Source organism: Prunus avium, chromosome 8, assembly GCF_965620075.1.
Source record: "Prunus avium chromosome 8, drPruAviu1.hap1.1, whole genome shotgun sequence".
NCBI classification, from domain to species: Eukaryota; Viridiplantae; Streptophyta; class Magnoliopsida; order Rosales; family Rosaceae; genus Prunus; species Prunus avium.
Window position 1 is genome coordinate 32448014 of NC_142291.1, and position 24250 is coordinate 32472263.

The following is a 24250-nucleotide window of genomic DNA, read 5'->3' on the forward strand; positions in this document are numbered from 1 at the left end:
TAGAGAGAAATGGTTTACGTTTTTACATCCAAATCCAGAAATTAATCCTTCACTAGCTATACAAACACTATCTCAAAAGAGCTTGAAACAAGACAATGAACTAAGAAGTTACAATGGTATGGCTAATTTAAACAAGCTGCCATATTTTTTCTGACAATGGTATGACTTGGATCTTACTGGTAAAAACAAAACATAAAAGTGCTTTTTTTGTAAGTCACTGAAATTGGGATATTACTTTTGAATGATCTTGACAGCACTGGCCATTGTATTAGATTAATGACTTTTGTTTACTATGTGAATATCTTAGAAGCAGAGGAACCCCTCCTCTGCCTTCAACCTGATATACTGTGAGTATGGAAGTGCTTTTTTTGTAAGTGACTGAATGAAATTTGGATATTGCTTTTGAAAGTAGAAATTTAAACTTTTTTGCCCAGGCCATTGTCTTAGTTTATTCACTTTTGTTTACTATGTGAAGCAGAGGAATCCCTCCAAGTCATATGTTCAGAAAGAAATATGGAGGAGCTCCTTCCACATTCAAAGGCTTCAGGAGTTTGAGGAGCCTTTGTATGAATGACGCTACAATGGCCTAAGATGTGTTTGATAATCTGATTGTTTCCTCTCCTCTGCTTGAGAGATTGACTTTGACAACATGCTGTGGCTTCACCCATGTCAAGATTCGCACCAAATCTCAAAATTTTCCACTTCGAAGGCCTTTTTGAGCATGTTACTCTTGAGAATACTTTTGAGTCTTGCTGAAGTTTACGTTGATTTGGACAGCCGTTATTAACATAATCGGGCTCCTGGCAGTTATAGCCATTTGATCAAGTTCTTTGTTCACCTGCCTCATATTCGAAGGCTCAAAATTCAGAATTGCTTTTTACTGGTAATAAATTGTGTGGTTTCATACTTTCATTTACTATGATCATTTACATGAACATGGGAAATTGGATAAATTTTTATTGAGTCTGCTGCTTTTTGCAACCATTCTGCTCCAGTATTTGGCCGTTGGTTCCTTGCCTGGAAAGCTCCCCAAACCATGCCTATATCTTACTTTTCTTTCTATAAGCATTACTTCACTGTTCCGGAGGAGTCTTCAACGGCTCAATGCCTTCTGAGAAGCTCCCCTGCTCTTCAAGAACTAGAAGTTGCGGTGAGTTGTTTTTTTTATATTGTATGGATTCATCATGCAATGTTCTTTAGCTGATTTAAAATTTTCAAATCAACCCTAGTCTCGAAAATGTTGGTTTGGACCGGAGAGCTGTTTTGTCGTAATTTCTTGATTCTGATGCTATAGACCTTGTGTAGGCCTACCATGAGAACCAGGACCAGGCTGTTCATGTAGAAGTCAAGTCTTAGTTAGTTGCCAGTCAGAATTGCCCATTTACCCAACTGCGACTAGTGAAAATAACTAGCTTCTCTGGTTTGGAAGCTGAACTAGATTTCATTAAATTTCTGCTCTTAAGTTCACCATTGCGTGAAAAATTGACTGTTAAGCCAGCCGCTTCCGTCGATGATTCTTCGGAGCACTTAAAAAAGTTGATCCGGTTTAAGCGTGCCTCGGTGCATTCAGAGATAATCTATTTGGACCCATGAATGATTCATAAATGAATTCCGACAGCTAACAAGACTTGCTTGCTGAAGTGTAGGTTTGGGCAGGTGTTTAGGAGGCATGTCTGTTTGTTTTTCTGGACTTTGGCAGCACGCTTTGTAATTATCTTTGTTGGGACAGGTTTTGACCATTTTGTATCAAAACTTTCTTCCTCATACAAAAGAGCTTGAAAAAGACGATGAACTGAAAAATTACAAGAACAACTTCAAATTTTAGAGTTAGATTTGAAGAAACTTTGTCCTTACTTTAAGAATCACCTTATTCCTCACCCAAAAAACAATTTGGTATATATGCAGAAATAACATTAGAATCATAAAAATAAAGGGTTTTTGACAGAAATAATCCCTAAATATATGCCCGAGTTCCATTTTGATCCTCCAACTAAATTTTCACTCAAGTGGCCCTCCAACTCTCTCTTTTGTGTCAAACGTCAAATTTGCAAAATTTCCCTCCATAAAACCATGACTCTTTCCCTCAAATTGTGATCCTAAGCTTCGGTTGCTGCGAATTTGTTGTATTTTTCTAAATTGGGATAGATAATAACAACTTATGAAGGGAAATGTTCATTCCATAACTGGTCGTTTGAGAGAGCATTAGTGCTTAAATTGACTATTTTACCCCTCAACTTGATATAAAACTTGATGTTATTTAGCAATGGGACTAATTTAACATGAAAGACAGAATTGAAGGACCATTGATGTGAAAAATTTAATTGGAGGACCAAAATGGAACTTGGCATAAGTTTGGAGACCATTTCAAACAAAGCCCTTAAAAAGATTTATTTATTTTTATACATACATATATATATATATATATATATATATATACTATAAGAAAAAATGAATACTTTAGAATGAGCCAAGTATTTTCTTTTTTATTATATTTTTATAATAACATGCGACAAAATAGTTGGATATATATATTTTTTTTGGGAGAGGAATAGCTGGGTTCATTTTTTACAGAAAAATAGTTGGCTGTATAACCAATGTTTATGAACCAAAAATGATGTTAATATAAAAACAGCTGGATAACACTACTCAAAGGGAAGAGGAACTAACGATCGTTTGATATTGACGTTAATATCGCGCATCAAGCATCGCTGGAGACGTCTACGGTCACCAAACACTGCAGCTTTCTTCCTTCGCACAACCCAAGGTTCTGAAAGTTTTTTTTTTTTTATGCCCTCTTTCAGTCTCTCATAGAAGGGCCATGGGTGTTTTTCATTCAATCCACAGGGTGTTGTCTAAAATCATCAAAGAACCCTGATTGCACTCTTGCACTCTTGCACTCAATCTCCATGATCTCATCCATCTCCTAGAGAAAAGGGATAATTCCTTTGAAATCTCCCTTAATTATTCAAAAGATGGCAACAAGATATTTTCCCTAGTTATGGTCAAGGGTCACACACCAAAAAGGTAATTCCGAATCTAATTCAAAAACCTTGGGAAGAGGACCAACTCTAAACCCTAAAACCCTCCTGCAACTTTCATGAAAAATGAGATAATTTTTCTGATTTAGGCATTGGAGGGCCCTTGGCTGACACCACACTGGTGTTTATCCGATTGATTGTTCTTGAAATGCAGGTAATTTTCGAGGAGTGATTAAAGTGGAGTGAAGTTCTTCATTTCATTCACCCAGGAGGAATTTTGCTGCCACAAAGTGAATATGGCGGTAAGTTTCGCTGAGGGTTTTTTTATTAATGAAATAGCTCTGAAGTTTTCTATGCTTGTGGATTTGGGTTGTTGTTCTCATTGTCGATTGGAATTAGGAAAGGAAATCGTCTCTCTTTTCTGAGTTAGGGTTAATTCTTAAGCCTAAAAGCAATCCCTTTGAAATGGGCATTAGTTCATGGGTCTGTATGCTTGGCTCTTACAAGGCTTACGCATTTTCCTTGTGTTAATACCATGTACTGTGAGTATTTAGGCTTGGATTTTAGTTCTAGAAACAGAACGTAGAAGCACTTCTTTTGTTAATGACTGATGAATGAAATTTGGATATTACTTTTGAAAGTGGAAATTTAAACTTTGTTTGCTTACTATCTCGTCTCTACACACTCTAACACACAAGGTCATAGTCTAAATGATCTTGACAGCAGTGGCCATTGTATTAGATTAGTGACTTTTGTTTTACTGTGTGAATATCTTAGAAGCGGGGGAAACTATCCAAGTCATGTACGAAAAGAAATATGGAACTGGACAGAATTAGCAACTTGCCAAGTGATGTTATAGGAAAAATTTTGTCATTTTTGCCTATTAAGGAGGCAGTGAAGACTAGTATTTTATCAAGCAAATGGAGGTTCCAGTCGGCTATGCTTCCACATCTTGTTTTTGATGATCAGTGTTTCTCAACTCAAAACCATAAAACCTTTGAGAACATTGTTGATCAAGTCCTCTTACTTCACATTGGCCCCATACACACATTCAAGCTTTCTCGTCCAGATCTTCCAGCCACAAGTGAGATTGATCGATGGATTCGTCATCTATCAAGAAATTCTGTCAATGAGCTCATACTTCAAATTTGGAAAGGGGATCCCTACAAGATACCTTCATGTTTGTTTTCTTGTCAAGATATGGTTCATTTGGATTTATATAATTGTTCACTAAAACCTCCTTCCACATGCAAAGGCTTCAGGAGCTTGAAGAGCCTATGTATCGATGAAGTTACTATGGCCCAAGATGTGTTTGATAATGTGATTGTTTCCTGTCCTCTGCTTGAGAGATTGACTTTGACAAATTGTTGTGGTTTCACCCAAGTCAAGATTCATGCACCAAATCTCAAATTCTTTCACTTTGAAGGCCTTTTTGAGCATGTTACTCTAGAGAATACATTGAGTCTTGCTGAAGTTTACATTTATTTGGACTTTGATTATGACCGTAGACAGGCTCCTGCCAGTTATTGCCATTTGATCAAGTTCTTTGTTCACCTGCCTCATATTCGAAGGCTCACAATTCAGGGTTACTTTTTACAGGTAATAAATTCTATGGTTTCACACTTTCATTTATGATCTCTTACATGAACATGGGAATTGGAGAATTTTCATCGAGTCTGCTGCTTTTTGCATCCATTCTGCTCCAGTATTTGGCTGTTGGTGCCTTGCCTGGAAAGCTGCCCAAACCTTGTCTATATCTGAGTTTTCTTTCTATAGACATTTACTTCAGTGATCCATGTGAAGTTTTAGCTGCTCAATGCCTTCTGAGAAGCTCCCCTGCTCTACAAGAACTAGAAATTATGGTGAGTTTTCAATATTCTTTTGTTGATTTAAAATTTTCAAATCAACCATACTCTAGAAAATGTTGGTTTGGAGAGCTGTTTTGTCGTAGTTTCTTGATTCTGATACTATAGACATTGTGTAGGCCAACCATGAGAATCAGGACCAGGCTGTTAATGTAGAAGTGAAGTCTTGGTTAGATGCCAATCAGAATTGGTCATTTACCCAACTGCGACTAGTGAAAATAACTAGCTTCTCTGGTTCGGAAGCTGAACTAGATTTCATTAAATTTCTGCTCTCAAGTTCACCATTGCTAGAGATATTGACTGTTAAGCCAGCTGCTTCTGTCGTGGATTCTTTGGAGCTCTTAAAAAGGTTGATTCGGTTTAGGCGTGCCTCGGTGCATTCAGAGATAGTCTATTTGGAACCATGATTCATCAATGAATTTCGGCAGCGCTGAATTGTATTTTTGGGCATGTCTTTCTTTTCTTTTTCTTTTTTCTTTCTGATGCATGTGTGTTTGTTCTTCTGAACCGTGTCCCATACTGGCTCTCCCTTTGTTGAGACAGGTTTTGGCCATTTTGCATCAAAACTTTCTTACTCTCTCTTGTGTTTTCTTGGCTAAGAAGACTTTCTTGCTCTCTTCATTGGCACAAAACACATAACTTATCCACTCTGTGTGATATATATATATATATATATATATATATATTTTTTTTTTGAATCGAAACGTTTGTATTGATAATCAAGAGGGAGAAATCCTCGATCAAACAATAATAGGAAAGCTCCAGAACATCTAAAATAAAGAGAATCTAGCCTACTAAGTCTGAAAATAAAACTATAAGAAGAAAACAAAACTAGGTAAAATCATCTTAAGACTGCCGCCATGACTCTCAAGATGATAGAGTAGTGATAATCCTCGAACTGCCCTGAACCCGATGCCCAAAAGGTCCTCCCAAAATATGATTTTCTCCCCATTTCCAGCAGAAAATTTGCAGCATTTAAAGAAAGAATTATACCCTTTCGAAATTTCTCGCCAAGGATTCCTGCAAGAGACATAAGCTATCTGTTTAGTATCCCACCCATTGGAGTCTGCTCTAGTGCTTGTGTATTCTCCATGAAAGGAGGAAATGGGGTTAGGTTTTTATCGAATTTTGTAAAAGGGTAAATATATCATAATAAGAGCTATAAACATATTAATTAATATAGATTATTCAATAACAGCAAAATATATTACATTTAAAAATTTTATAAAAAAAAAGTTGAGTGGAGGCCTGAGACTGCACTGGTCCCTAGGTGCTTCCGCCTTTGGGGTGTGGTTTGTGGGAGCGTCATCAGTTGTTGCCGAGGTGGTGAAATAATTGGCTCGGTATCGGATGACTTTGTTATATTGGGGGAAGGGAAATATATCCTTCCTCGATTGGTGTGGAGAGAGTCGCAGCGGTGGGGGAGTGGGTGTGGCATTTGTCCTAATAAAACTGAAGTTGAAGAACCACGGGACCGATTTTGGAAATTGAGAGACAAAAATGTAAATCATGTCAAAATTCAAGGACCATTAGACCTAAAAACTCATCTTGTTTTTATAATGATAAACCTTAAATTCCATATTTAAATTTCATTGTACTTTTAAATTAGACAAACAAGATGATAATTATACTATCCCGCATATAAAAATAACACCACGCCTGGCCATGTTGTTATTATCTAATGATCTTTTGAACCAGAATTCCTATGACTTTGACATACAAATAAATAATTGATCAGAAGTCGTTATATGTTGCTTTAACTTAATGATACATGTGACTTTGTTGGGGCTCATAACAAAATTCATTTGTCGGTCTAATAAATTAAAACAGTTTGACTTTGTGGCCATGGAAAAGACTGCTCTTTCTCTCTTCTCTAATGATAACCCCAAATCAATCATTTCTGGGAAGCTTGAATCCCTATGTTGAACTTTCCCTTTCTTTTTTATTTTTTATTTATTTGTTTTGTTTTGTTAAAACTATATTGAAATTTTTTTAAATGTTTGAAAATGTTAGGTAGCTTCAGTGTTGGCCAAGGTAAACATTGTTAAGAGCAAAGCAAGATTTATGATCTCTTCTCGATTGGAAGAATTTTTATTTATTTCATGTCCACAACATCCTTCCAAATCGATTTTCTAGTGGAGCAAACTGCTCACGTGTGATTTTGTTGGGTTTTTCTTTGTCTTCTTTCGACTACATGGTTTTCCTCATAGATTCACTCAATGGGGTTAGGGTAATATTAGAAGTGGGCACAGTCGGATTTGGTTCGGTTTTTCCTCGGAATAGAAAACAACACAAAAAAATCTCTTTGGTTTGGTTCGATTTGGTTTTGACAAAAAATGGCCAGTAATATGTATTCATTATATTTTGAAGGCAAGAGAAGAGGATTAATTAGGATATATTGACCTAATACATGGTTACAAAATCCAAACCAAGCTTCAGTAATGGAAATATTATTCACTCCTCCCATTTATTTTTCTTTTCTTTTTTTTGCGTTTTTCCTTGTTTGGATTCATTTCAACTCACATTATCTTTCACACTCGAGCTGAAAGCTTAAAGTACAAATGAACTCAGACATTAGCATTACTGAAAAACAACCATGTTTCTAGTTTTAATCCACTTTCACAAAACATTACACATACAAAGATGTAAAAGTTCTTACATCCCATAAAAGAAGAAACCTAGAAAAAGGATTGTTCATTGTTGCTTTGAAGGCAATATTCCGAAGCGGTTACAAAGCTTGACCCAAAACACAGAATCGGCAGCCAAAAGAAAAACAACAGAAGAGAAAATGAAGAAAGCAGAGAGAAACCCTTTTCATCCATCAGCCTACCTTGCTAGCTATGCCATTACAGATTTACATAAATACATGGGCAGACAGAAAATGTACATAAATTTATCAAGGAATGGGACGCTTGCCAAGACGATCGGCAGCCTTGAGGGTTTTGTCGATGAGCTTGCGAGCCTTTTTGCTGCGGATCTCTACCTTGACACTTGAGCTCTTGTCCATCTTTATGTATGGCTTCTTCTTTGAGTTTTTCTTCAGGGCTCGTACTTTTGATTTGATTGACTCCACCAGATTCTCCAACTGGTTCGTCATCTTCACTATGACCCTTAATTATGATTAATAGTTAATTATAGTGCTCTTTTGATAATGAGTGAGAGAACCCAATGGAGATCTAGAGAAGAAGAGAAGATCTTCTTGTTGGCTCGGATGCGTTTTGTGCTCTTGGGTTTTACTGGTGTTTGTGTTCTGGTACAAAACTATAGGTTTATATTTAGTCAAGTTTGATGGGTGGAATTGAGAAGGTCTTGGTTTTAGAGATAATCACCAATTTGCCATTCTTGCTTTCTCTTCTTCTTTATTTTTCTCAATAATTCAAACTTGAAACATTTTCCATCATCTCTCCTTTTAGACTACGTTTGTTGATTGGTTTTGAGAGTGATATGTACATGAGGCGTAGCCCATTTTGGAATTCGTAATTCGACAACATTTTTCTCTCTTTTTTTCTTCACTTTTGTCAAACGAAACAACACGCACTTTGTTCATACTTAAATACAATTTCAATCCTGTCTTTTGTGTATCATACCTGGTTTTCTAAAATTGAATTCAAGTTTGAAATGAAGAAAAAAAAAACTACAATAAGACAAAGTAACATTTTTTTAATCTTAATTTTATACTTGCTCATTTTCAATGCGTGACATAGTTTGAAACTTATTCTAATTTGTTATAATACATATAAGTCAAAGATTATGGACTGAGACACATTTCCAACGATCTCATTTGCCATGATTTGATGACGAGTGCGGTCAGACTCAGAGGATCACAGCAACGTTTTTCTATGGGAATATGAAAAAATCATAAATTTAAATTATACATGGTGGTTGTCGTGTTATTTAGTCAATCAACTGGGGTTATTTTCGTACTTTAGTGTATGAAACGTTGTAGTCTCCGAGTCTCAGAGAATAGCTCAGCAGCGTGGGCACTTAATGTGGCACGCTTTTCGTAGGAAAAAATTAGTTGGTCCATAAAGTCGTCGGAGAACAGTTTTTATCTACAATTAAATTCTCAATTCAAAACCCTCCACATTCTTTTTATAAAAATAAATAAAAGTTCAAAGCCTTCCTCAAATTACCACTTTATGGTAGGATATGAATACAGCATTTATATGTGTTAAATCCATGAGACTAGTCAAAGGTGTGAACTCAAGAATTAGAGAAAAAAAAAATCGGATTAGAATAGGTTACAGTTCGATTTGGAGTGTGACGTGCAATTATATATATATATATATTTTTAATAGAATTGTAAAAACATTCATTCAATATGTCGTTAATTAATCATAATTGTAAAGATTAAACGTCACCAAAATTGCATTGAGTGGAGGTTCTATCTATAAATTCAACTAAATAAATCATACGTGTAGTTTTCGAGTGATTATAAGTATTGGAAATGGAAGAGAAGATGCATGCTATGACTGGGAAATGAGACATGAAAAGGGCCGTTGTTGACCGTGTACTCTAGTTATATAAGTCTGAGGAGCAATCCATTTTCAATTATGTGCACATCAACCTGCACGGCACCCTCTTCTTCCTAATGAATGAGAAAGGCCGCCTGCCAGAATTTAGACTACAAAACAAATCCTTGTTTGTATGTTTTAACTTCTGAAGTTGACATTTTGAATTCTCTGCACAAACAAATTTGGCAACTCTTCTTAGCCAAAATTTTTGACATGGAGGACCTTATATCAATCCTCATTCATACACTGTGGAGCTTTTGATTAGAAATTATGACAAAAGGAAGAGAGAGAGAGAGAGAAAAAATGCTACGAGACTTCATTTGCTTACATGAATCACACAGATTTTCTAGTCGACACAATTTACAAGTCAATCAAATAGTTTGAGTCGGAGTTTGACTACCCAATCTAGAATTGCACGCGTGTTGAAATCATGGGTTAACTTGTATTGCATACGATTAACTTTTATCAAATAGTAACACCATCACGTGATGTACATGTTACACGTATTCTACTCGTATTATAGCACGTGTGTTTTTTGAGATTAAGGATCAATTGTTTTTTGAGAACCAGACCATACTTCATGAGAGTTGAGAATCAGTTGTTTTTTGGAAAAGTTCTAATCATTAATCCAAAATAATTGGACAAAAATGGCGTGAAATGACATTGTAGGAAAGTTGATGAGAAAATAAGAGGACGCACGTTGTAAGCCAGCTGAGGAAAAAGGAAAACAAACAAGTGCTGTAATCTTGATACATCTTTGTTTCAGCTATTTACTTACTTTTTCGTGCACAACCTAAATCCACCATACATTCTTTCAAGTTTCGACATTTCCTGCGAGCCCTGAACCAACAAATTTTTTCGGGGCGGCACCAACTAACTCTTTCGGGAATTCCACCAGCGGCTGAAACACCTACCCTGCTTCCAAGTACTACATGTTTAATTTTAAGTTCAAAATACTTAAAACTACAGCCATGTCAATATGGTTAGAAAGCGGTCTGAAAATTGGCTAAAATTATGGTGCTCTGTAAAAAGGTTTAATTTGAGAGAACTCTGTAACATGGGGATTGTGCTCTAGAAATTGGCTTAAATTACAGTGCTCAAATCCCTCGTTAAAATTAACCTTCATATGCTCAACAACAACAGCATTGGTGAAACATTCAGTCATCTACAATTGACCAAAAGTAAGCGGTACACAAAAAGTAATGTAGTTCAACCTTATCCAAGAGATGACTAAAGAACACTAGCCTTGAGAGTGAGATAAAGTATCGCATGTTTTTTGAGAATCAGACCACAACATCAGAGTTGCCAGAAGAGCCACAGTTGCAGTTTCAACCCGTAATCGATGTGGACCAAGACCAACAGAGATAGCACCAGCTTGCATCAATTCATTCACCTCTTTCTCAGTGAAGTCTGAAGCAAGAACATGGAAAAATAGATCCACAATCCTAAGTAGTACTCTCAGTATTGAAAACTAAACTGCATTAGCATATATGATATTTTTATGAGTATACAAGAGGCATAGGATGAACATAATGAGAGACTGAATACTAAGCACCAAACATTCTGGAAGATCAGAGCACACAAACAATTGTTGGTAGTTTATTCCAACATAAACCTTAATAGAAATTTGGGTAAATTTTACTCCTAGTTTGACCCAGACTCTTCTTCTTACCAATTTTGTTAACAATTTGCTGCATACCTTCTAATTGCCTGATATTCAATTGATATTAAAATTCTTATTAATTTTGGTTTGCCAATCAAACCTCCAATTTGTTTCCAAAACCCTTCATCAAGTCAAAGTCATAATTGGCCTAATCAATTTTGCATCAATCTGTCACCCTAAATCCCATTATTTGCGGATATAAATGCAGGATTTTGGTGCTGTCCAGTAAACTAATTCAAAAGGAGAAAAGTTTCTGGTTTTCAAGTTTTATTTATATGCCCGGTGATTGGTAAGCAGCAAAAGTAATAAAAATAAAACATTTACAGGATGCATACTTACCACCTTCAGGTCCAACCACAATAAATCCACTGGACTCCGTTCCTGACGAAGTTAATGCACTAACAAGAGGGGTACCTTCTGCAACTGCCAAAAAAGCTAGCTTTGACTCTGCAACCTATGAAACAAAATTGTATATATGTAATTTAAATTAACAATGCAAAGGAAGAAGAGTTGATATCCGGAACAGCATGAACATCAATGGGAAAAAGATGACAAAGAGCATATTATTAATGCGGAACTACAACTCTCTACCGCAAGACAATTGCACGTAACATTTTAAGTACAAACAATACTAAATCTGTAAACTAAAAGAATAAGAACAGTTTGTCACTGACCTATACTACAGAACGGGCCAGAATACACATCAATAAACCAACCTTTAAAATGAAACAAAATGGGAAGAAAGCACTCACAAGAGGTAAAAGACCATTAATATTCTTTGGAGGATTCAGGATCATTTCATGCAGCCGTTGACCTGTGAAAATAGACATGGGCAAAAAATTTGAATTTTATTATTTCGAATAAAAAGTTTTATAGGACATGTCTGTCAGCACCACATGTATATTAGAATAAGGGTGAAGCTTCTTTTACATTGTTTAGCTGCTGCCATATTGACACGCTGCAACCTGTCCAGACGATTTTCTGAGACAGTAGGAGACCGTTCTGTCAGCAGAGGAGTTAAACTACTAGCCCCCAGCTCCTAAGACAACAAATACAAAAACAGTACAATTAGCAGCAATGGCGGTTATGCACTATCCCTATAAAGTCATCACAAAAACATGAATTATACCGTGCATTTCTCAACAAGCCAATCAGCTCGACCACCCTTTAAAGTACCTAAACAGAGGCAACATGTTAATATGTGACAACAATATTCCCCTATACCTTAACCACTCTTACAAAACATTCCCCCGGAATTGGAAATCTAAAGAACTCACCAAAAGCTGCAAATACATGCCATTGTGTGCTCTGTGGAAGAACTGACTTTGGATCTTCCAATGCCACAAAATCAAGTCCAGAGCGGTCGACGCTCTGTATTAAACCTTGTATCAAACCTCCTTTCCCATTGAAGAGCTCTACCCTTGCATGCATTATGCGGACAATCATTAAATACACAAGGGTAATGCAACAAACCCCAATTTCCTAAACAAAATTGAACCTTTCATAGTTCTAAATTCCAATTTGTTCATTTAACATGAAATCAAATTGATGGAGTTGATTAGGATTTAGGTACCTATCGTTTGTGCGCAATCTTAAAACTTTGGTCATGTGCCAGAACTCATCGCCTTGTACGCGAACTATGCCTCCCTGTATAATCATCAAGAGAACAAACAATAAGAGCCTACATTTACTCTGTGAGTAAGTGAGAGAGAGAGAGAGAGAGAGAGAGAGAGAGAGAGAGAGAGTGCCTTGGAAGTAGGGAGAAGCTCGGAGAAGAAGCGAGGGAGGCCACCGCGGGACTGGTTGGAGTAATCTGAAGAAGAAGAAGAGAATGGTCGAGGGCTCAAGGTTCTGATAGAGAGCGACGAAGGATTCAAGCTCCACAGCCTTGCAAAACGAGGCCGTATTGGCGTTAGGGTTTGCATTTCCCACCAATTTCAGAGTGCTTGGAGTTGAGCTGTGCTTTTTCAAAGTTCTCCGCTCTGTTTTGGTGGGTGTTGTCTGGGAAAAGCATGCTATGTTGTTTGTAAACGACAATCATATATCTACGACATGGACGACATAAAAACAAACATTTGAATAGTTCGTTTTACTGGTAGTATTAAATTGATTTTGAACTTGACATGAAACTCAAACGGATCTAATAAGAGGGTGGTCCTTGCTTGCTGGTTGAAATCCACATAATTAAGTATTTATAATCAGATAATTTGATTACATAAGGATAATTATGGATATTCTTCTAATACAGAGAGCTTAGCATCGACTCTTTTAACAGGTAAAAGACTGAACTAAGGCAAGATAGACTTCTCAATCATATCTGGCCTTGCTTCAGTTTCCTCTTGGATGCACAACAATGCCAGTGCTAGGAAATCCTGCAGTTGCTGTTGTGCTTGCTCATCTCCCCTAACTTCCTCAAGGATTTTAGGGTCCGCAATTGTCGCTATTTGAATCTGTCCATTAGAAACATTAAGTTTCGGATCTGCAGTAAGGAATTCAATTTCTGCTCCTCGTTTATGTGCATCTCTTCTTGTCAAGAATACAAGTAAAAGCACACCAAAGCTATAAACATCAGTTTTTTCTGAACTTTTATGATGTATTCGGGAAGCAGGGTCTATGTACCCCACTGTCCCTGATGAGAAATTTTCTTGAACATACAATTGGTCAGGAGGAATGGTTCTGGAGATTGAATAGTCGAAGAGTTTGGGAACATAGTCATCGTCCAATAAAATGCAGGTGGATTTTACATTCCTATGAATGATGGGCCTTGGAAAGGCAATATGGAGGTATGTAAGTGCACTAGCAAGTTGCTTTGCAATACGCAGTCTAGTTTTCCATGGTAATAATTCATTATCCATTACTAAACTCCCATCATCGTTGAGACCTCCTTTTCCTGCATTTTCAAACACCAAAGCTGGTACATCGAACTCTAAGCAGCAGCCTAATAATTTCAAGGAATTCTTATGGCTGCTCATCTGCATTGATATGATAATATCACGAATAGCCTCATCGACCTCGACCCAACGTCCGTACTTCCTAATGATAATGCAAGAAGGATACCCAACGTCATCTAGAATACCCCTGTACATGTCGAAGTATACTAATTCATCTATAATGCAAGAAGGATCAAAGTTGTTGGTAGCTCTGATGAGCTCAGCAGCAGAGTAAGAACGAATAGGATGAGATTTTCCATCACAAGAAGCAATTAGATCCTTTAGTAAGATGCTTCCATTCTTCAAGAATGATCTCTCTCTTTCCTCATTTTCCTCCTTTTCCCCCTTTTCCCCCTTTCGCTTTACACGTGGAATGATTGAGAACCTAATATATAGACACACACAACGCACAAAGGAATGAATAAGAAATTGATGCAATGAAAATAAATAATCTATCCCAATTCTCAAGAAAAGACATAGCATATAGCACCCACACTTTGCTTTCATTTTGTTCTTTAGAACTTTACATGAAATCCAAAGAGATCAAATCTGTTCAACAAAAAAAAAAAAAAAGAGATCAAATCTCAGCTTTCATATATTTCTGACAAACTGAGAAACAATAATAATACTCAGTTTTAAGACCATCAAAATTGAAACCCTTCCAATTATGAAACCAAAATTTGAGGGGAGATCGGGAAGAAGAGGAGGAGGTGGTAGTGGAAGAGAAGTGGGCAACAGGGTGGAGGTTGTGTGTGGCTTAGGTGAGGGGACTGGAACCAGCGTGGTTTGGGGCTGTTGAGGTTGGGTACTTGGGTGGGGAACTTTGTGACTGCCGTGTTTTGTTTTGTTTTTTTTTTTCAGGATTTAATTTCTTTTAATTTTTATTTTATTGAAAGTTAACATTGTTATTATTGGGGTTAAGTGGGTGGACACGTGTCAACAAATTATACAAACGACACGAAGGTACATGAAAAATAGGAACAACGGATCCCCTCCCCAACTGAAGGGTAGACCTGTTGACTTGACTTGAGAGGGGGGGAGGGGAGGGGGGGGGGGGGGGAAGAGCCCAAAACGAAGTTCCAGCAAGGAAGGCTGGCTCGGGCAAGTGGTGGGGTCCACGAGCCTGGGCTGGCCCAAAGGGGGAGGGGGCCCAAGCGACAGCCTGCGAGCTGGATGACGTCAGCGTGCTACAGTGCTTTTAAAAAGTATATATCATCACCCTTTGCCTCGTCATTGTCTTTTTCGTGTTCCTTTCTTTCCCCAAACAATTACCTTTCATGATCAAACACATGAACTTCCAGGAAGCCCTATTAAAAATACAAGCAACTTGGGCCAACAGAAGGAAAAAAAAACAAAACAAAACCTCAAGGTAACTGAAAAAATAAAACTAAAAAGCTAAAATCTTACAAGAATATGAATGACATTTTTTCGACTTCAAATATCTCTGTTTAGCACCAAGAAAACAGTAATTTGTTGATATCTCCTCCCACTCTGCTGTAGATTTGGTGTTCTAGCAACAGTTTAGCTCTTTACTCTCATTCTCTCTGAGAAATTGCAAGCACAACGCCCGATTATGAATGAAAGAATTGCAACGTATGGGGTAAAGCCTCAATTATCATGAGGGCATATTGTATTGATTTATACAGTATTACAGATAAAGTCCTATATCAAGTATGATAAGAATACAATGTAATCAGATAAGCAAGAGGAATCCCACATGGAATAAACGTAAATACAAGATAGAGTCCTAAGGACAATAGTCATCTAATACACCCCCGCAAGCTGACAGGGGAGGAACGCACTGGAAGCTTGGAGGTCAGCAACTGGAAACGTGGAATAGACAACCCCTTCATAAAAATGTCGGCAATTTGGTCATGAGTAGCAAGATAACGAACATCAAGCTCCAACCGCACAACTTTTTCACGAACATAATGATAATCGACTTCAACATGACGAGTACGCGCATGGAAGACAGGATTGGAAGCCAAGGAGATGGCGCTAATGTTGTCACACCAAAGTTTAGGACAGGAAAGAGAAAGCTGCAGATCACGAAATAGTGCACGGAACCAAGAAATCGCAGCAGCAGTATAAGCAAGTTGGCGGTACTCGACTTTGGTGCTGGAGTGAGAAACACCTCCTTGCTTTTTAGAACTCCATAAAATTAAATTAGACCCAAGATACAAACAGTAGCCACCCGTGGAGCGACGATCATCAGGATCACCGGCATAGTCCGCATCAGAATAAGCCATTAAAGACAAGGAACCAGGTTTATAGGACAAGCCATGAGTGGAAGTACCATTAAGATAGCGAAGAATACTTTTGACAGCAACCCAATGAGCAGAGGTAGGTTGGTGCATAAATTGGCAGACGTGGTTCACAGCAAACGCAATATCAGGGCGTGTGAGCGTGAGATATTGCAAGGCACCAACGACACTTCGGTACTCAAAAGGATCATCTAATGGAACACCTGTTGAACCAAAAAAATTCACAAAAAAAAAATTGGATTGTGTTTGGCTAAGCCCACGTCCAACAAGCTTATCTAATTGATAAGTGCTTCAAAAAAACCAAAAAAAAAAGTAAAGCCAATTATCCAATAGGTTTTCCAAGTCTCAAAGCCAAGGGATAAAACAATTCAAAGGTGGGTTGATCCCATGTGCAAATCTCCTAAAGGCTCCTAAAGGAGTTAAAAAAAAAATAGGAGTTTGACCAACCAATGAAAACTCTCAAGAGAGTTTGGTGGTTCCTATTTTGGTGGAGTGATTATTGCATGAAGAGTCCTTCACAATCACAAAAGTGATTGCTTGCGGCTAGCCTACAAAAGGCAAGGCTATGGAAATAAAAGGGGGGTTCACAAGGCCACAAAAAAGGACGGCTGGCAGACAAAAAAAAAAAAAAAAGGGAAGCCGCAAGGCCTTGGGGAAGAATTGAGCACATCTGTGCTGAAGCAAAATGACAGAGGCAATTCCATATGCAACTGTCCATATCAAAGGTAGCACAACATGGAGCCATGACAGAGGCAATCAAGGCTCCCCTCCTGTAGTCCTCCTTGCTTGGGTATAAAACCCATTAACCAAATTCTATGGATGATGAATCCGTTTTGGGGTCAAACTCATAAATCAAATTCAATGGGTGAGCAACTCCGAAATATCATTGGATACGAAATCCATTATTGGGTGAGAAACCCTGAAATTTATTTGGGATGAGAAATCCATGGGTGAGAAACCCCGAAATATCATTGGATACGAAATCCATTATTAGGTGAGAAATCCTGAAATTTATTTTGGATGCAAATCCATGGGTGAGTAACCCCGAAAATATTTTAATACAAATCCATGGGTGAGAAACCCAGAAATTCTTTGGATGCAAAGTCCGTCGTTGGGTATTAAACCTTGAAATCAAAGTATCGGGTTTTGCACCCCGAAAACAATCTTGGATACAAATAGGAAAAATTCTGCAGCTGGGGAGATGGTTTGCGTGGTCCATGACGTTGTGCCTCTGCGACGTTCTCAAATATGGCATCCCAAAATTGATTTGTTACAAACAATAATGGGAAGAGCCTATAGGTTAAAAAGAATTAAAAAGGAAGGCCACATGTCGAATGACCTCTCTCTTGACTGGGAAGAAAACGGGCCATATGGCTGATTGGCTATCAAAGAAAATTTGATATTGGGTTCTCTTTGATTGTTACAAACAAGGAGAAACAAAAAAGGTTCGATGCAACATGTGTTTTTGCCAAATTCTTATCCCCTCCAACAAGTCGTATGCAAGAGACCAGAGAAGAAAGAAGGGAGATTCACTATTATACCCAATATAGGAGCCCAAATTATAAAAATACCCTATATGAAATGGACTTTAGAAACACACCCAAAGTCCATTTACAAAATAACAAAACGGTTTTTAACTTCTTTTAAATTGCAAAATTGCCATTGATTTCTTAAAACAAACCCAACCCCAAAACATATAAAAAAGTCCAAAACACTCAATAGGGCATCAAAGTAATTTAATAATCAAAATTAAATTCAATAAGGCTAATTGTCATTTTTTGGGTTTGTTTATAGAAATTAAATGGTGTAGGGTTTATTTATAGTTTTAGTGCTAAGAATGGGTATTTGACTAAATATCTCAAGAAGGAATTGGCAAGTTTGACAAAAGCTAACAAACCCAAAGCTGCCAGCTGCATCAATCTAAATACACAAAGTTTGGGTGCAAACTCAAGCTAACCAATCCAAGGGAAGTGCAGATTTCTCTAAGTTCATCCTCCACAGTTCAAGCTATCAAGCTTCTAAATAGGAAGGAGCAGAACTATGGAAAAATAAGATAAATCGAGGAGATACAATACTTTTCTTTTGCTTCATGGAGAAGCAAAAGGCCCCATGCCAAGGACAAGCGGAAGGGAAAATCAAGCCACAAGGAATATGTTTTACAATATAAAACAAGCATTGAGCTTCACACAGATGGAAGACAATATGAAGGTTTGAAACCGAGGCTATTTCAAGTCCCTCACGTCACTTTTGGTGTCTGCAACAAATGAAAGCAAAGTGTCCAGGCACTTGTGCTCCTTTGTATTCCAAGGGACGAAGACGCAAGGTCACTACTTGCAGCACCAAGCTAAGCAAAATGGCAGCAAAGGCACGAAGGCTCGATAAAATGCTTATGGCATTCAGGTTTATCTGCCTCAATTCTCAAATACAACGGGCTTGGTCATTAAAAAATTCCAATTGGTGAATAATTGGTACAAAGTCTCAAATTCACAAATTATGGATTAATGGGATAAAATAAAAAGGGTCCCATTAATTCCCAAATCGCCAAGTGAAGACCCAAGTGGTACAAAACCACACCAAATCCCAAATGCAAATGTCAATTTTGGAAAATTAGTGGGCTAATCAAAATTGCTCATTATTGTTCTTGGACATTGACAAAAAGAAAAATGGTACAAAACCATTCCGAATTTTCTCATGGGTCATCAACCCATGCAAATTCCATCGAGATTAAATTCAAATCTCTCAAACACAAATTCTCAATTAGTAGGCCACACTTACCCATTAATTTCCAATTTTTCCCATAGGTCATATACCTATGAAGATCTCCAAATTGTCTCAAAGACACAAATTCTCAATTAGTGGGCCACACTTACCCATTAATTTCCAATTTTTCCCATAGGTCATATACTTATGAAAATCTCCAAATTGTCTCAAAGACACAAATTCTCAATTAGTGGGCCACACTTACCCATTAATTTCCAATTTTCCAAATAGGTCATCTACCTATGAAAATTTCCATACAATATTTTTCGAACTATGCCGGTTTGATCCCATCAAGAGTACGTAGGCAGTCTAGCATACCAATAGACGCAATCGCAACCAAATTCCCACCAATCAAATCTCCATACAAATCATTTTGGAACTACGCCGGTTTGATCCCATCAAGGGTACGTAGGCAGTCTAGTATCCCAATAGACGCAACCGCATCCACATCAAATCCCAAGTGGTACGAAACCACGCCAAAATCCCAAGTGGTACCAAAACCACGCCAAAATCCCATGTGGTACAAAACCACGCCAAAATCCCAAGTGGTACAAAACCACACCAAAATCCCAAGTGGTACAAAACCACACCAAAATCCCAAGTGGCACAAAACCACGCAAATTAAACAATCTTTTCCGAACTACGTTGGTTTGATCCCTTCAAAAGGGTACGCAGGCAATCTAGAGATTCAATCTAGATGCAACCGCCCAAATCTCAAATCCAAACAGAATCCCTGGTTATTCTTAACCAAATTCACCCCAAACACACATCAAAATCGAATCCCTGGTTTATTCAGCTAAATTCACTCAAACACTTTCTCAATCAAATTCATACAAATTTTTCCTTTTGCAATGAGTCATTCATTCATTGCAATTCTTTGAACTACATGTGGCTTGATTCCCGCGAGGGATACGTAGGCACCCTGAGGTTGGACTTGGGAGCAGCCGCAAAACCAAACACACACGTTCTGTTTCTTTATGATGGAATCAAAGGGTTTTCCCTTGAAGCGAGGGATTGTAATTAAGAGACTTGCATCTCGAATGGGTCGAACCTAAAATAATAAAACCCTATTATCTAAATAGTGGTGGTGAAATTGTGTTGGGAGGTTCACATTTATCTTCAACAACACCATCATGGAGGCTAAGACGACATCCACTAGCAACAGGACATGAAATATGCTTGGCGTCCTGCATCTTTGTGCGCGTCAACAAGTCCTTTATATACTTGGATTGAGTGAGAGAAAGCCCATTAGGAGTGCGAAGAATTTCCATGCCCAGAAAATAATGAACATGCCCGAGGTCCTTCATAGAGAAGAGACGGCTCAAGTCTTGAATGAGTGTGGAGATGTGGGTTGGGTCATTGCCTGTAATTAAAATGTCATCAACATAAATTAATAAATAAACGCGAATGGATCCGTTAAGATAGATGAATAACGAAGAGTCGGCCGTGGAAGCAGTGAAGCCCAAATCTTCCAAATGAGTGGAGAAACATTTAAACCAGGCCCGAGGGGCTTGTTTGAGCCCATAGAGAGAACGCTTAAGATGACAAACATGGTCAGGAAATTGGGGGTCAATGAACCCAGTGGGCTGACGCATATAAACCTCCTCATCTAGATAGCCGTGGAGGAAAGCATTCTGAACGTCCAACTAACGAATGGGCCACTGAAATTGAACAGATAAGGCTAAGATAAGATGGATGGTGGAATGATTCACAACTGGGCTAAACGTCTCGCCATAATCCAACCCTTCTTGCTGATGAAAACCATTAGCCAGTAAACGGGCCTTGTAACGTTGAACAGAGCCATCGGAATTTCGTTTGATGCGAAACACCCACTTATTTGGCAAAACATTCAAGGTGGGCTTTGGAGGAACAAGGACCCAAGTACCGGCTCGTTGAAGAGCATTAAATTCTTCTCCCATAGCGGTGCGCCATTCCTGAAATTTATTAGCCTGACTGAAACAAGTGGGCTCAACAAGATCATTAGTAGAGGCAAAGAAAGCATGATTTGCATATTTAGGATTGGGCTTACGAACACTAATTTTAGCACGAGTCACCATAGAATGAGTAGTAGAAGGTCTTACCCGAGAAGTAGCCGAAGGTGATGAGTGTCTTGAGGAACTTGGTAAAACAGGTTCTGGGTCAGGAGAGGGAAAAGTGAGGACAGTCCTATGTGGGGTGCGACGGTAAACTTGGAGAGAACTAGGTGGAGAGGGTTGGGTTGTTTGGGAGGCAACGGCTGTGGGATTATTGGTGGCATTGGGCAAGGGAGAAGATAAGTGTGGGCTGGAGGATATGTGGGTTGGCAAGGGAGAGGATGGATTAGGAGAGGGGGGCGTGACAATTTTGTGGCCATGGGGCTGCAAGGCAGCTTGTTGGTTTGGAAGAGACCCAAAAATTTGTAAAAGTGGTGCAGAATCCACAAAAGAGGAAGAAGAAATTGAGGCATGAGAGCCCTTGGTCTCTTGAAAGGGGAAGCAATGTTCATCAAAAATAACATGGCGTGATAAAAAGACTCTATTAGTGGTCAAGTTTAAACAACAATAACCTTTATGATCTAATGAATAGCCCAAAAAGACACACTTAACAGATCGAAAGTGAAGTTTATTAGTATTGTAAGGTCGAAGATATGGAAAACATGCACACCCAAAAATTTTAAGAAAAGCAAAGTTAGGTTCCTTATGAAAAAGAATTTGATATGGAGACTGAAGACCCAAAACCTTAGAAGGAAGACGATTAATTAAATACACATCAGTATGCATGGCCTAAGCCCAATAGGCAAGAGGCATAGAAGCATGGGCCAACAAGGTAAGCCCAGTGTCAACAATATGACGATGTTTCCATTCTGCCAAACCATTTTGTTCAGGGTGATGGGGACAAGAAATGCGATGGTCAATACCATGAGTAACCAAAAAATTATGAAAAATACGACTAGTATATTCACCACCCCCATCAGTTTGAAGAGCTTTAATTTTTGTAGAAAATAAATTCTCAACAAGTGTCTTAAATTTAACAAACAAAGAGAAAACCTCAGATTTCAAGCGCATAGGAAATATCCATGAGTAGTGAGAAAAATTATCAACGAAAAGAACATAATATTGAAATCCTGAAACTGATTTATTAGACGAACTCCATACATCAGAGTGAATGAGTGCAAGAGGAGCATGCGTAACAGACAAAGAAGATTGAAACAGTAGCTTAACACATTTTCCTAAAGGACAAGAATGACAAGTAAAATTATTAAAAGTCTTAGTGCCATCAATAGACAACTTATTTGCAGACAATAAAAATTTTAAAATAGGAGACGAAGGATGACCAAGGAGCGAATGCCAAACAGGACCAGTAACACGAACACCAAGATATGCAATATGACCATGAGATGACATGCTAGATGGGAGAGAGTAGAGACCAAGATTACTTGTGCCCTTGAAAAGAGTCTTCCCCGTCTGCAAATCCTGTACCAAAAAATGATTGGGATAAAACGTGAAGAAACAGTTATTATCCCGTGAAAATTTATTGACGGACAACAAATTACAAGAAACAATAGGGCAGTGAAGGATATCAGTAAGAGAAAAAATATTGTTGTTAAGAGGAAGACTAGAGGAGCCAATATGGGTGATAGGCAAACCTGTTCCACCAAGCACACCATCAACAGAATCATGGCCATGATATTCTCGAGAAATAGACAAGTTACTCAGATCATTGGTAATATGAGAGTTGGCCCCGGTATCCACAACCCAATTAGGAGGACGAGGAGACGAGGATTGTTGAGCAGTCATGGCAGTAAGGCGTGGAGGAGGCACCCGACCTTCATACGACAAGTTGAGACGATTATAGCAATCCAAAGCAGAATGCCCATAACGTCCACAAATTTGGCACTGAATACGTGAACCAGAAAAGGGAGGAGAAGGTGAGGAAAAACCAGCAGCAGCCGCAGGAGGAGGACCCAAAACACCAGGCTGCGAAGTGGAGCCACCATGAGAAGAATAAGAAGCACAACCAGAACCATGAGAAGAGGAAGAGCTGCGAAACCCAGGATGTCTAGTCGCAGAGGAAGAACCATACCATGGAGCAGAACCACCAGAATGACCGCCACAAAAAGAAAAGCGGCCACTACCGCAACCGCGACCACGAGAATGAGCACGACCATGGGCAGCAACCATCGCAGTGGCAGGACCATCACGGGCAGGAGCATGGAGCGCAAGATGGCGTTGTTCAGCAGAGAGCAAGAGAGCCTCAAGATCAACATAGGTAATAGGGGTCTCACGGGCTTGAGCAGATGCAACAGTAGACTCATATAAGGGCCCAACATTATTCATAATGACAGCAAGAAGATCGGAGTCAGGAAGAGGAGAACCAGATAAAGGGAGGTTGTCGACAATAGCATTGACCTTGTCCAAGTAATCAGCAATGGAGGAATCACCACGAGCAGTATGAAAGAGTGCACTACGAAGCTGCAAAATCCGATTTTGATTTGGAGAGGTGAATCTGTTTTCAAGAGCCACCCAAGTAGAACGAGCAGTAGTAAAACGAGTGACGGTGGCGAGAACCGTAGAACTAAGAGAACCATTGATCCAGGATAAAACCAATTGGGTCTTGTTGAATCCAAGAATCATAAGAAGGATTAATGGCATCAGTAAGCTTGCCCTTGTCATCCGTAAGAAAAGGAGAAGGAGTGACGGCAGCACCGTTGACGAAGGACATTAGATTGCGACTCTTGAGGAGAGGGAGAATCTGAGCCAACCAAAGGGGATAGTTATTGCGATCAAGCTTGATATGAATAGCTTGAGAGACAGAGGGAAAAGCAGCAGCGGAATCAGAAGAAGAGGCCATGGGGAAAAGATATAGAGAGAAGAAAAAAATTCAGACTGTAAGTCAATTGCAACGTATGGGGTAAAGCCTCAATTATCATGAGGGCAGATTGTATTGATTTATATAGTATTACAGATAGAGTCCTATATCAAGTATGATAAGAATACAATGTAGTCAGATAAGCAAGAGGAATCCCACATGGGATAAACGTAAATACAAGATAGAGTCCTAAGGACAATAGTCATCTAATAATGAATAGTAGAAAATAACGTGCAGTGGAACCCAAAAATTTGTATTGTCACGGTCCTTGAGGTTTAGTGTAATTACGGACAGATGCCACAGATTTAATTAATTCCACATACACCGCCTAACTTTAAAATCTATGACAAACAGTCAAAGGCCAAATGCGGTCGTTTGCATCTTACAAAACAAAACAAAACAAAATAAAAAATAAAAAAGATTTATCT

The 24250-nt window shown here is 38.5% G+C and overlaps 4 protein-coding genes and 2 pseudogenes across 7 annotated transcripts; 2 read left to right on the plus strand and 4 right to left on the minus strand.

The window, feature by feature from the left end:
• The first annotated feature begins 110 nt into the window (after window positions 1-110).
• LOC110768101 (F-box/FBD/LRR-repeat protein At1g13570-like) lies at window positions 111-1652 on the plus strand (annotated as a pseudogene). Its single transcript, XR_015826364.1, has 3 exons — window positions 111-883; window positions 996-1150; window positions 1372-1652. The product of XR_015826364.1 is annotated as an F-box/FBD/LRR-repeat protein At1g13570-like (transcript).
• Window positions 1653-2584: 932 nt separating this feature from the next.
• Window positions 2585-5420, plus strand: LOC110768120 (F-box/FBD/LRR-repeat protein At1g13570-like). 2 transcript variants are annotated; one of them, XM_088246303.1, is made up of 6 exons: window positions 2585-2764; window positions 2845-3024; window positions 3193-3280; window positions 3756-4577; window positions 4685-4840; window positions 4963-5420. In XM_088246303.1, exons 3-6 carry the CDS (start codon window positions 3275-3277, stop codon window positions 5248-5250), a joined length of 1272 nt encoding a protein of 423 aa, XP_088102429.1. In that variant the 5' UTR covers window positions 2585-2764; window positions 2845-3024; window positions 3193-3274; the 3' UTR covers window positions 5251-5420. The 2 variants fall into 2 exon arrangements, with proteins under 2 accessions (XP_088102429.1, XP_088102430.1); XM_088246304.1 differs by lacking the exon at window positions 2845-3024.
• Window positions 5421-7510: 2090 nt separating this feature from the next.
• On the minus strand, window positions 7511-8096 carry LOC110768116 (uncharacterized). The gene has a single exon (XM_021971799.2). The coding sequence runs from the start codon at window positions 7938-7940 to the stop codon at window positions 7740-7742; it is 201 nt and encodes a 66-aa protein (XP_021827491.1). The 5' UTR covers window positions 7941-8096; the 3' UTR covers window positions 7511-7739.
• Window positions 8097-10502: 2406 nt separating this feature from the next.
• LOC110755671 (uncharacterized) lies at window positions 10503-12996 on the minus strand. Of its 2 annotated transcripts, none has more exons than XM_088246306.1 (8): window positions 12769-12996; window positions 12594-12667; window positions 12298-12440; window positions 12150-12196; window positions 11951-12059; window positions 11773-11834; window positions 11360-11474; window positions 10503-10767 (listed from the first exon to the last, which is right to left on the minus strand). In XM_088246306.1, the coding sequence occupies exons 1-8, from the start codon at window positions 12943-12945 to the stop codon at window positions 10598-10600; spliced, it is 897 nt and encodes a 298-aa protein (XP_088102432.1). In that variant the 5' UTR covers window positions 12946-12996; the 3' UTR covers window positions 10503-10597. The 2 variants fall into 2 exon arrangements, with proteins under 2 accessions (XP_088102432.1, XP_088102433.1); XM_088246307.1 differs by having other exon boundaries at window positions 10693-10833.
• An 88-nt stretch (window positions 12997-13084) lies between these two features.
• LOC148292563 (non-functional pseudokinase ZED1 pseudogene) lies at window positions 13085-14769 on the minus strand (annotated as a pseudogene).
• A 941-nt stretch (window positions 14770-15710) lies between these two features.
• LOC148292564 (uncharacterized) lies at window positions 15711-23626 on the minus strand. Its single transcript, XM_088245868.1, has 6 exons — window positions 22514-23626; window positions 22288-22426; window positions 22109-22182; window positions 20626-21433; window positions 20086-20337; window positions 15711-16417 (listed from the first exon to the last, which is right to left on the minus strand). Exons 1-6 carry the CDS (start codon window positions 23624-23626, stop codon window positions 15711-15713), a joined length of 3093 nt encoding a protein of 1030 aa, XP_088101994.1.
• Between the last annotated feature and the right edge of the window lie 624 nt (window positions 23627-24250).

Bases quoted from the DNA above. Each gene is read 5' to 3' on its own strand.
- LOC110768116 (XM_021971799.2), bottom strand. From the start codon at position 7,940: ATGACGAACCAGTTGGAGAATCTGGTGGAGTCAATCAAATCAAAAGTA.
- LOC148292564 (XM_088245868.1), bottom strand. From the start codon at position 23,626: ATGACAAGGGCAAGCTTACTGATGCCATTAATCCTTCTTATGATTCTT. The intron at 22,183-22,287 runs GTCATCCTTCGT...CTTGTCCTTTAG, and splicing joins TGTTTGGCATTCGCTCCTTG to GAAAATGTGTTAAGCTACTG. The intron at 21,434-22,108 runs GTATGGAGTTCG...CCCTTTCAAGAG, and splicing joins TTGCACTCATTCACTCTGAT to ACCAAGGGCTCTCATGCCTC.
- LOC110768120 (XM_088246303.1), top strand. The intron at 4,578-4,684 runs GTAATAAATTCT...ATTCTGCTCCAG, and splicing joins TTCAGGGTTACTTTTTACAG to TATTTGGCTGTTGGTGCCTT. The intron at 4,841-4,962 runs GTGAGTTTTCAA...GACATTGTGTAG, and splicing joins TACAAGAACTAGAAATTATG to GCCAACCATGAGAATCAGGA.
- LOC110755671 (XM_088246306.1), bottom strand. From the start codon at position 12,945: ATGCAAACCCTAACGCCAATACGGCCTCGTTTTGCAAGGCTGTGGAGC. The intron at 12,668-12,768 runs GCACTCTCTCTC...ATGATTATACAG, and splicing joins AGCTTCTCCCTACTTCCAAG to GGAGGCATAGTTCGCGTACA. The intron at 12,197-12,297 runs GTGAGTTCTTTA...GCCTCTGTTTAG, and splicing joins GCATGTATTTGCAGCTTTTG to GTACTTTAAAGGGTGGTCGA.